The following is a 12,131-nucleotide window of genomic DNA, read 5'->3' on the forward strand; positions in this document are numbered from 1 at the left end:
AAGCCTCTTTTACATTCTTGGTCTCTCCTTCCCTTTAAAATTTCTCAGGTCTTTACCGGAAAGATAGATGTACCTTTTATAATAAAATTGAAACAACATGAAATGAAGTTTATCAATCTTTCGCTTCTCTAAATCAAGACCAAGCTAAAAACAGATGTCCAGAGCACAGTGTCACAGAGGATGCCGCTTTCAACATCCATTCTTTGTTTACATTTCATATTGTTACCAGAAATGCACGTTCATTAGATTAAAACAAGGAATTTTAGTAGTCTGGCAACTGACAGGAAAAGAAGAATGCAAAATTCTCATTACCTTCCTTCACAAATATCCATCTTCAGTTGTAAGAAATACAAATGCCTATGAAACAATTGTTTTCATTAATTTATAATACTCAAATTGGAATAAACAAAAATAAATTTGATGAGTCAAGGACAAGACCTGTACATTTGAAAAACAAAATACATAAAAACATATTTTCGTCTAAAGTATCAGGTGCTATTTTGCACACTGCCCCTTCAGTAACAATGGCTTATGTGGCTGCGAAAGTCTGGAATGGCGGGGGCAATTTCCAGCCAGCCTCGGGCCAGCACATGCTGTCCTAGGGACTGTGCAGGGATGGATGGGGCGGAAGAGCCTGCCAACAATGCTGGTACCGCTGCCAGTGAGCACCCCGCCCTCAGCCTGGACCTTCCCAGTCAAACCAGGGACTTCTGAGAGCACCAGGACCCACAGGCGTTCCGCCGAGGCAGCCCCCGCACAGAGGGGCCACTGTTCTGAACACAGCATTTGCACACCCACATTCCCTCTGCACGAAGTTGCTGAGAGGAGGGTCTGTGAAGACACCGCCTTGGCTGGGGCGCAAAGACCCAGCTGGGTTTTTTCCTGTGTCCCAGGAACTGTGGGTGCTCAAGCAGAGTTAGCATAAATGTCAGTCAATCACAGGCTGCCAGAACCTCCAAGCTGAATCCTGCACTTGTCTGTGAGCTACCAGCAACGTCCCTTCAAAACCTGGGACCTGGCTCATAGGCGGAGCTCGGTAAGTGGTCACAGGCCCCTCATCCTGTGAATCTGCCCCTTGATCCAGACAGCGGGGAAGAGAAGGCATCAACAGTGCCAGGCAGGCCAGGAAGGGCCCTGGGGAGCTTTATATTTAGGGATGCGGCACACATGTGACACTTGGCCGCTAGCTCCCACTTTTTATGAAAGCCTGGATTCAAATGGGATAGACATTCCAGTTTCTGGCCAAGATGACAAAAGGGAAACTTCTTGAAATATAATACAGACACAGCAGAAGTGTTCAGGGGCAGCCGTGAGATAATTTTGGCAATTTAAACAAGTCCGTCTCGTTATTCCTTCAAATCTGTATGTTTAAAGGTCAGAGTGCCGGTGTTTTAAGACGGGAATGCTTCATGTGGCATTACAACCTATTTGCACAGTTCCGAGCTGTGTACATGGTACTTCATAACTTACCACCCCATTTCAGCCTCCTAATAACTCGATGAGGTAGGTACCACAACCTCCATTTTTTTTTTTTTTAACAGCTGAGGAAACTGATGTTCAGGCTGTCTTATTTCAACCTGGACACTCATGCTACGAAAAAAATCTGACTATACTAAAAGTTTCTTATGCATCTAATGAATAAAAAGCTTAGGATCAATTTCCTAACTCTGATATTATTACTTTGACTATAATTAATCATCAACTACTCTTAATGTGTTGAGCACCAGCACAGAGAGACGGTATAGCATACATTTGCTGATTCATGCTCATTTCATATTGGAATCTCCAACTTTTCCAACTAGGAGAACATAATTGGTCCTTTCAATGTTCATCCAAGCTGACATTCAACCAGAATTAAGTGTTCTCTCCTCCTCTAATGCTACCGAGAGAAAGAAGAGAAGGGCGAGAATTATAGATTACCCAGTGGTTAACCTGGGCTTTCTCACGAGCCCAGCTAATCACAGGGCATCTTCCTAGGGAGGTAAAAGTGACCACAAACTTGGAGGTCATCATTTGTCAAGTGCTACCTTGTCATATATTCAGCAAGGTTTGAGTCAACCCCATGACATCATACACAAAGAGATGGGAAAAGTGGGACGAGACCCAAACTTAGGAGACCTCTTAGGAATCTTGAAGGAGCCTAATTTTGAGACTGCCGGGGAATGAAATTCTGTTCAGAAGGATCTACATTTATCAGAAACAGCAGTTGTGGAGGCTTACAATCGGGGAGGCATTTATTTCACAATTAGATGAAAGGAAAGTCACTTAGAAGAGATGCTTGGCATGCCTGACTTCAGAAATGGAATGGTTTGGGGCCAGCCCTGTGGCTGAGTGGTTAACTTCACGCACTGCACTTTGGTTGCCTGGGGTTCACCAGCTTGGATCCTGGGCGTGGACCTACACATGACTCATCAGGCCATGCTGTGGCAGCGTCCCACAGAGAGGAACTAGAATGACCTACAACTAGGATATACAACTATGTACTGGGGCTTTGGGGAGAAAAAAAAAGAGGAAGACTGGCAACAGATGGTAGCCCAGGACCAATCTTCCTCACCAAAAAAAAAAAAAAAAGAGTGGAATGATTGCTCCTAGAATGTACCCCCATCCATGACCTCAACTTCAGGAAAAAGCAGTGAATGCCTCCCTGCCTAGATCCTTAGAAACCAAACACCGTCTCTAACCACCTTCTTTGACTCTTGAGAGCTAAATTTTCTTTAAAAGGGACTTACTTTTGGATAGGCTACAGAGCTGGGGCTTAATAAGATACTACGTGTTAGGAACACACGTAAAACTCTAAGTTAAAAAAAATTAAAAAGACACGAATTAATGGCAGAAGCCCGGCCCAGCATAAGAAAAGGATCTGGCGGTCCTGGCTACCTACCAGCTCTATGGGTGGCTGCTGCCATGGCTTCTGCTGCACTAAGAGAAATCTGAACCAGTGAATTTTAGGAAGGACACGGACAAACCGAATTTCATCTGGGACTCAGGTAAGAATAAAAATTAGTCTATCACCCATCAGCCTCTCTGCAGCCTCCACCCACGGGCCATAATTCTACCACCAAGCACATCTAGTTCCCCCGTTCCCATGGCAGCCCTTTGCAGATCTGAAGGCAGCCTCAGTTTTTCCCTATCCTGATGCCCTACGTTTCCTCAAATGTCCTTCAAACGACAGGCAGGCTCAGGAGGAAGATTCTGTCGGCTCCCAGGTGAGCAAGCTTCCTTCCCATGGGGTATGGAAGTGGACGTCCAATGACCAAGAGGGACACCGGGGAGGGACTTCTGGATTAGGCCAGGCCCACAGTCCCTTCCCTCAAGCTCTCTCTTTGGAGAGCCACAACCTGTGGCCCCAGCCTCACGGGGAGGAGCCAGGGCGATGGGTGATAACCACTAGTCTAGGCAGCACAGTTGACACTTGGGGTTGGAACCCATCAGCTGGTAGCAAAATCAATTCAGTGGCCACAACTGGCACTTTAAAAGCAAACAGAACAGAATGGAAAACTTCAGAATGCTCTGTTCATGAAACGTTTGCTTCAGTAATTTAAATATATGTGTACTGCGTGATGAAGGAAAATACATTTTTACCATGGGTTTGTGATTTAAAAAACCCACTGGTTAACATCACACATGCACACACGTGTACACACACACACATATACACAATCCTTCAGAACATTTGTAAAGCATCCTTTGAACAGAACTTGATATTCAGTAACGGCCTGGGGAAACCTTGGCTTATGAACTGACCTGCTAGATGGAGCGTGCCCACATTACCCCTTAGTCCCCTGGCCTAAGAGCTGTTCTGGGGAAAACTCAAAGCACCACGTGGACTCCCCGGGCTACTCAATGAGTCATGCCAGTGTCTCTCACATTGGCTTCAAATCCAGCCAACGGTAAACACGGTCAACCCTCCAATGTCTGCTGTTGTAGACGAATGAGGGGCACAAAGAAGGCAAAGCAGAGCAGTAGACTAATATTTGGCCTTTAAACATGTTAGAGTTAAAATGTGACCATGTGATTACCATTTTAAAAAAAGGAAAAAACTGGCAGCACTCTATGTGTGAGTGAACGTCGCCTCTTTGGTGATGGTCTCACCGCCACAGTGAGCACAGAATAGGACTCAGTGTTCCTGAACAGCCACTGCTTTTTTCTGGTGGAAGAGTTTCCCTCCCTAAGAGAAACAAATGTATCAATAATAAAAGGGCTTAACGTTGCCATCAGGGAGGGGAAAGAGAGGCACAGATGAGCAAAACCCACTGCCAGAACAAAACCAGGGCCAGGAGCCATGCCATGGCCCAGGGGGTAACAGCTCCTATCCCAGCCCCCTCCTCCTCATCTGGTTCACATGCGGCCTGTACCTGCTGACTCACCCAGGTGAGAAGCTGTCTCAGCTTGCTCTCCTTTCTAGCATCGACCAGCTGGGGATCTGATAGAGAATTCTTAGTTCAGAGACCTCGTTATTGCCAACAGCCTCAATTCTAGCCCTTCAGAGATACCAAGCCATTTAATCTGTAGGTGACCGTGTTACAAACTCGATCTTCCCGCCTGCATTGAAGAAAACAACTGTGTTCTCTGAGCACAGGTGTTCTGCAGACAGGAAGGCCCGGGCGGTGGAGGAGGGGGGAGGGGCTGGGTGGGAGCGTGCTGGGAATTGCACCAAGTCAGGAGGTGAGAGGAGGAGTCAAGAGGACAACTAATTAGCCGATTAAAATTTCAACGTGTGTACCCCCAATTTTTACTTGGATCATAATTGTTGGTGCGGTTATACCCAAATGAAGCATTTGGCCACAGTGATCAAATAACGAGTACATTTTTATAGTGGTTACTCATTTTTATATACTAAATAGAAAACTTGAAAAGATGTTATTACCTGGTTTGTTCCTGCTGCAGTGTGTTGGGATCAGGTATAAAAAATCTTACTCGAAAATGCAGGGTACAGGGGAAACCTCCTACAACATTTTTCAAAAACAAATTAAATTTTCCCTTTAAAAAAGTCAAAGTATGTAAACTGCTACTCTCCCATAAGTGATGCATTTTTCACTAGACCTCAGCGTTTTCCATCAATAAAAGGAATAATTTCTAAGACAGAGTGCAGAAGTTAACTGTTTGTTCAGAAATCTCCAAGTCTACAAGTAGTAAAATATTTTTGCAACATCATAGAATGAGGTATTACCTACTTCTTATTACATGTTTATCTTAGGGCTGCGTTCAAACAATGCACTCCACTATCTATATTAGGAATTCTAAAAAATTCTTAAATCAGATTATATAAAATTCACAAAGAAATAATATCCCACATATAGCGATTTTATATTCTTCAAACATTTTCATGTACATTCTTGAATTTAAACACTGCCATGACCATAAGTAGGCTAGGCTGCTATTTATGGCACCATTTTACAGATAAGCCAACAGGCTTAGAGATGTGAGTGAGTACACTTAGGTCACACAGCTGATGACAAAACCAGAATTATAGCATTGAGGTCTTTGATTCTGCTATGCCACATTTCAAAATCATTTTTATACTGGAAAATATTTCATGCTTTTAATGCAAAGTGAATTCCAAAAGTGATCAATATACTAGCAAATATTATACAAATAATATACTCCAATATGGCTTTATGCAACAATGCTAAGAGTCAATTCACTTGTATGGACAAATTGAGCCCATTTCTTTTGCTAGATACGGCAACAGGCATGTTGCTAAGATCCTGTGCTCTTCCTCATGTCAATGTAACCCCTCTCCATCATTGAGTAAATATCCACCAGCCCCATCGACATGCTCTCAGCACTTTCTTGCTCTCTGAAAACTCAAGCCTTCTCCCCACTGGTCCCCTCTCTGATCCTGTGGCTGATGTCCTCGTCTACCTTTGTTCATTCTGGGCTCCATTCTCCCTTCTCTTTAGTACCTTCTGTCTTTATCTCTGTCTTGTGTCAAAAACTTCAATGTTGTGTGCACCTTCAAAGGTACCTCTGCACAGGCTCCTGAGTACCAGTGGGTGGCGCTGTAACTCTGGGTCAGGCTGACTACCTGCACATCAGGGATAGCTAAGTCTTCCCACTGCCTTGGGATGCCCTCTTGGCTCCCCTCCCACCCATAACGTGTCATTATGTGTCTCAGGCATACCTCCTCGCCTTTCTCGTCTTCCTCTGTGCACCCAGAGCATCCTATCGTGTGCTCAGGACTATCCTAGAATGGTCTCTCCCCTCGTCTACGTCTCCACACTTGGCTATGAGCTCCTTGAGGGTAGGGTCCAAATATGGTTTGGACCAGATTCCCAGAGCTTAGCCCGATGCCTTGCCAAAGTCTGAGCTTGGGACACGTTTGCTGAATGAATGAATTAGTGAGAATGAATGACAACCCTTATCCATGTGCACTCACTCCTCTGTGAATCCAAATGAGGGCAGGTATTTATCGGCACAATGGCTCTGTGGCTCCCTGTCAGTGCCTCTGAATGCTAAGGATACAAGTCATGGGAGGTAAGGCCCCTTAGGCCTTAGCTCCACGTGACAGCAGCCGCAGGATCAGAGCCGTGGCTGCTTGTCTCCACTCCTTCCCATCTGGGTGCTGGGGTGGGTGGGGGATGTGGCACATGTGTGTGCACACATCCACCTGCCCTTCACCCCTCAGCCATTCACTGGCCACCTCCTGGGGCAGGGGGCACTGTAAGGAATGCAGAGAGGATATGACAAGGGCCCTCCTCTCAAGGAGCTTGCAGTTTTCCAAGGACAAACGCAGATAACTACGAAATGAAGAAGAATGTTCTGAGGCACAAAGCAGACAATGATAAAGGTGAGGGAGGGGAGAGGGAGTCACAGCTGGTGTAGGGAAGGAGACGGGTCTGAGCAGCTTTGAAGAAGCGTAAGATGTAGATACAGGGCAGCGGGAGGGGAAGGCACTCCCAACAGAGGAAACAGGCTGAGGGAAGGCACAGAGGAGTGTGGACGGGCTGGCATGTCAGCCAGGTCTGTCTGCGGCATAAGGTGCATAGAGGGGAACAGAGGGTGTGAGGTCGGAAAACCAGGCTGAGAACAGATCGGGTGGAGGGTGGGATGAGGCATGACTTGCAAGTCCACCTAACTGGGAGTTAACCGACAGCACTGGGACCCACTCACGGCCGAGCAGCTGGATGTTGTATTTGTGGCATTACCTCCCTAAGCCTTGGACTCCAGTGAACGGAAATGCTGTTGGAAAGTCCTAGAGGGGTGTGTGTCTGGCTCTCTCCCACCCTGGCTCTCACAGCTGGCTAGGAAAGGCCATCTTCCTTCTCTGGTGAAAAGAAAGTGGGATCCCTGGCTCTTGGCTGTCTGCTTTCGCCTTTCCCTTTCTTGCTCACAGCTGGTGGGGACCTCAGGGGCTGATCTGGAAGCATCTCTGCTCGCTCAGAAGTGAGACAGGGAGAAGTCGGCTCACTCCTGTTGCCTGGACCACCTGGAACCCAGGCAGCAGTTGTTGCAGGCACACTGGAGATTGGAGGGCAGAAACAGCCATCATACACTAACACCTAGTGTTCAAGTGAAATGAGAAGGTCACACCCACCTTTTAACTGCTTCCTGATGGGTTTGCTCGATTCCAGCCATCTCTGTTGGGTAAGAAAACATAAGATATAAAACCAAACTGTGCAGGAGTCCGGCACGTCTTAAAGGGACCGCTACTCACGGGAGAGTCCACCGAGTCATCGCCGTGCTGCAGACCAAAATATTCCTTCTCGGTCACGCCCAGGTGGTTGTATACCATATCCAGAAGAACTTGACCGGTATCTTGTTTCTGGGGAAAAAAAGAAGTCAAATGGGCAAAATTTTAAATTAGAATTAAGAACTGGTGGTTGAAAGGCTTCAGTGTAGGCAAAAAGGAGTTAAAACATTCAGAGAGATTTTATGCAAACACGTATCCTACAATAAGAAATGCTTTAATAGGGCCGGCCCGGTGGCGCAGCGGTTAAGTTTGCACGTTCTCCTTCTCGGCGGCCCGGGGTTTGCAGGTTCGGATCGGTGCGGACATGGCACCGCTTGGCCCGCCATGCTGTGGTAGGCGTCCCACATCTAAAGTAGAGGAAGATGGGCATGATGTTAGCTCAGGGCCAGGCTTCCTCAGCAAAAAAAGAGGAGGACTGGCAGTAGTTAGCTCAGGGCTAATCTTCCTCAAAAAAAAAAAAAATACTTTAATACATTTTAAGTTAAGATGGCTTCATAGGGAAAGTAGGACTAAGAAAAACTACATAAAGGATTTAAGACAACAGGAGTTTAATTTAATTTCCTAAGATGTCTTCCTTCCCCTTAGCTGAGATTCCCAAATGATGCTGTCTCAGTTGGGAAACTCAGATATCCCAATTACAGTAAGCTCTCCATGACCCACGCGCGGAGCATCCCCAGCAGAATGCTAATGCCACGTCAGGTTCCGTTGGCTCCTCAGGAGCCATGGAAATGTGAACAGGGAAGACAACTCTACTGAGAGCATGAAGGAAGGTGGCTAAGAATACTCAGATGCCAACCGAATTACCCTCAGAGGGAGTGGCATGTGACACCCTGGGGGATTATCTGCCTCACTGCCCCCGTCATCTGAAGTGAGAAGCCGCTGGGACACTTGACCACACTTCGCATCCAAAGTGAGACTCAGCCACACGCACCACTCAGTGTTTATGGAGCAGGCATGGTGCTGGGCATGGACAGAGCCATACTAAGTATCCCTTTCCGTCCCACCCAGAAAGGCAGCCATGGAAGCACCGACTGCAACATGGTGTGTCAAACGCTGTCAAGGGCCATGAAACGCTCAGGGCACGGTGAACATGCAAGAGGACAGACGGTCTATTCAACCTAGGGACAAGCAGAAGCAACCCCTGGCCTGGGTCTGGGAGGGTGACAGGGCTCACTGCCACCCTTCTCCAGGCGCAGGAGCTAAGAAAAGGCATTTCAAGCAGACAGCCCAGCACAAAGGCACAGGGGTGGGAAACAGCAAGGCGCAATCGCAAACCCTACTTCAACAGGCTGACTTCTTGGAATCCTTTGAACCAAACCATCAAACTTAAGGACAAAAGGAGTCAGAAATAGACCATGCATAGATATCCTTTTTTTTTTTTTTTTGGAGTGCCTGAGAGCATAAAATGGGTCACAGTGACCAGGAGGAAGAGAATTAGGTAACTGTCAGGCCCCCTCCTGCAGTCACTTGTTTGGCACGGTCTCATTATTTGGTCTGAAGTGTGGGAACATGAGACACGCCCATTTCCTGAACACATCCCCCTTTCCTGACCGAGGGCCCTTCGTCTGCTGCTTCCTCCACCCAGGGCAGCTTCCACACAAGGGAATCAGGATGGTGTGGAAAAGATGACCCGGTCCACACATTCCAAATTATGAGAGACTCTCCCCATAAATTATGAGATATTCTCTTGATGTGTCAAAGAGCTACCTGCTTCCCTTGTTGAAATTATTACTTACGATTTTGTGTTATATTTAAAATATAGTATCAATAACAACTATAATCAACTGAACATCTCCAAGGAGCCAGACACGATGCTACATGCACTTTTTATACATGATCTCTACTCTTTGCAGCAACTTTGCAAGGTCATCACCACCATCCCCTTTGCCAACAAGGAACAGAGGCCCATGGAGCCTCCGTGCCTCCTGCTGTCAGCAGATGGATGCTCTGCCTGCCTGCCTGCCTCAGGTCTGCCTGATGCCAGAGCCTGCGTGTTCCCACGACACTGCATCTCTCCCCTCTGGAGTGCAGAATTCATCCGTTCCAGGATCTATTCTGGACTACTCACCCAGTTCTCAGAAGGAACTGAAATATAATAAAGGACATTTGATAATAACAGGCCTCCCAGCCCAGCCTCCACCCAACAAGAGGTCAGCTTGGTTACACCACGTCACTGTCAGCAACCGGCTTGCTCCCTGGGCTGGGGTAAGAACGACTGAAGTCGGGGTCAGCTTCCCTGAAGACACCTGCTCCTGGTTATGAGATGGCCCAGGCTAGAGTCTGAAAACCACCTCCCTGAGCAGAAACATAGAAAGCCATGGAGACTCTAAGCAGCCACCAGGCCCTCAAGTTCAACGTGAGTCAGTTTTGACCAGGCTGCTGGAAGCCTGGGGAGTAGCACTGGCAGCAGCTCGATGACAACAACGATGTTTACAATGAAGGATGACTGGGTGCCGGCTGCATGCCAGGCTCTGTGCTCAGCCTCATGGGACCACCCCTCTGGCCTGGCGCTTTCCTTAGGCCTGTTTACAGGGCTTCTCATTCCTCTGCCTTTTATTTTTCTTATTGTGGTAACAGTGGTTTACAACATTATACAAGTTTCAAGTGTACATTGTTATATATTTCGATTTCTGTGTAGATTACATCCTGTTCACCCAAAGACTAATTATAATCCATCCCCACACATGTACCCAGTCACCCCTTTCACCCTCAACGCTCCCCCATTCCCCTCTGGTAACCACCAATCCAGTCTCTTTTTCTCTTTGTTTGCATCATGTTTATCTTCTACTTATGTGTGAGATCATATAGTATTTGACTTTCTCCCTCTGACTTAATTCACTCAGCATAATACCCTCAGGGTCCATCCATGTCGTCACAAATGGCCGGATTTCATCATTTCTTATGGCTGAGTAGTAGTCCATCGTGTATAAATACCACATCTTCTTTATCCATTCGTCCCTTGATGGGCACCTAGGTTGCTTCCAAGTCTTGGCTATTGTGAATAATGCTGCGATGAACATAGAGGCACATGTATCTTTATGCATTTGTATTTTCAAGTTCTTTGGATAAATACCCAGCAGTGGGATAGCTGGATCATATGGTAGATCTATTCTTAATTTTCTGAGGCTACTCCATACTGCTTTCCATAGTGGCTGCACCAGTTTGCACTCCCACCAGCAATGTACGAGGGTTCCCTTCTCTCCACATCCTCTCCAACACTTGTTTCCTGTCTTGCCAATTATAGCCATTCTGACTAGAGTGAGGTGATACTTCATTGTAGTTTTGATTTGCATTTCCCTGATAGCTAATGATGTTGAGCATCTTTTCATGTGCCTGTTGGCCATCTGTATATCTTCTTTGGAGAAATGTCTGTTCAGATCTTTTGCCCATTTTTTGACTGGGTTCTTGGAGGTTTTTTTGTTGAGCTGTATGAGTTCTTTGTATATTTTGGATATTAACCCCTTATCTGATATATGGTCTGCAAATATCTTCTCCCAATTGTTAGGTGGTCTTTTCTTTGGGTTGATAGTTTCCTTTGCTGTGCAGAAGCTTTTTAGTTTGATGTAGTCCCATTATGTTTATTTTTTCTTTTGTTTCCCTTGCCCGGTCAGACATGGGACTTGAAAATATGCTGCTAAGACCGATGTTGAAGAGTATACTACCTATGTTTCCTTCTAGAAGTTTAATGGTTCCAGGTCTTACATTCAAGTCTTTAATCCATTTTGAGTTAATTTTTGTATACGGTGTAAGATAATGGTCTACTTTCATTCTCTTGCATGTGGCTGTCTAGTTTTCCCAACACCATTTATTAAAGAGACTCTCCTTTCTCCATCATATGCTCTTGGCTGCCTTGTTGAATATTAGCTGTCCATAGATGTGTGGGTTTACTTCTGGGCTCTCGATCCTATGCCACTGATCTGTGTGTCTGTTTTGTGCCAGTACTGTGCTGTTTTGGTCACTATAGCTTTGTAGTATATTTTGAAATCAGGGAGTGTGATATCTCCAGCTTTGTTCTTTTTTCTCAGGATTACTTTGGCTATTTGGAGTCTTTTGTTGTTCCATATAAATTTTAGGATTCTTTGTTCTATTTCTGTGAAAAATGGTGTTGGAACTTTCATAGGGATTCCATTGAATCTGTAGATTGCTTTAGGAAGTATGGACATTTTAACTACATTAATTCTTCCAATCCAAGAGCACGGAATATCTTTCCATTTCTTTTGTCGTCTTCAATTTCTTTCAACGTTTTATAGTTTTCAGCGTACAGATCTTTCACCTCTTTGATCAAAGCTCCTCCTCCTTAAATCACGTCCTTCCCTGGGGTTCTCAGAGCCCCCTACTCCGGTCTCCTCCTACCCCCCTGGACAGTCCTTCTCCGTCTCCCTTAGTGCTGGTTCCTCATCTCTCCAACCTTCAAACATGGAACCTTACCCGTATCTCG

General features: G+C 46.0%; 1 protein-coding gene across 5 annotated transcripts in view; it reads right to left on the reverse strand.

Annotated features, from left to right (window-relative positions):
- PTPN3 (protein tyrosine phosphatase non-receptor type 3) overlaps nt 1-12,131 on the reverse strand; it is a 146,023-nt gene that overhangs the window by 60,842 nt on the left and 73,050 nt on the right. For 3 of the 5 annotated variants that reach the window (XM_046685721.1, XM_046685729.1, XM_046685714.1), the window contains exons 3-6: nt 7,658-7,765; nt 7,538-7,580; nt 4,868-4,946; nt 313-357 (exon numbers count right to left, since the gene is read on the reverse strand). In XM_046685721.1, coding sequence (XP_046541677.1) covers nt 313-357; nt 4,868-4,946; nt 7,538-7,580; nt 7,658-7,765 — 275 coding nt within the window. Of the gene's footprint in view, nt 1-312; nt 358-4,867; nt 4,947-7,537; nt 7,581-7,657; nt 7,766-12,131 lie in introns of those variants that run through there. The other 2 variants (XM_046685739.1, XM_046685750.1) reach the window with 2 other exon arrangements.

This window comes from Equus quagga, chromosome 1 (genome assembly GCF_021613505.1).
Source record: "Equus quagga isolate Etosha38 chromosome 1, UCLA_HA_Equagga_1.0, whole genome shotgun sequence".
NCBI lineage: Eukaryota > Metazoa > Chordata > Mammalia > Perissodactyla > Equidae > Equus > Equus quagga.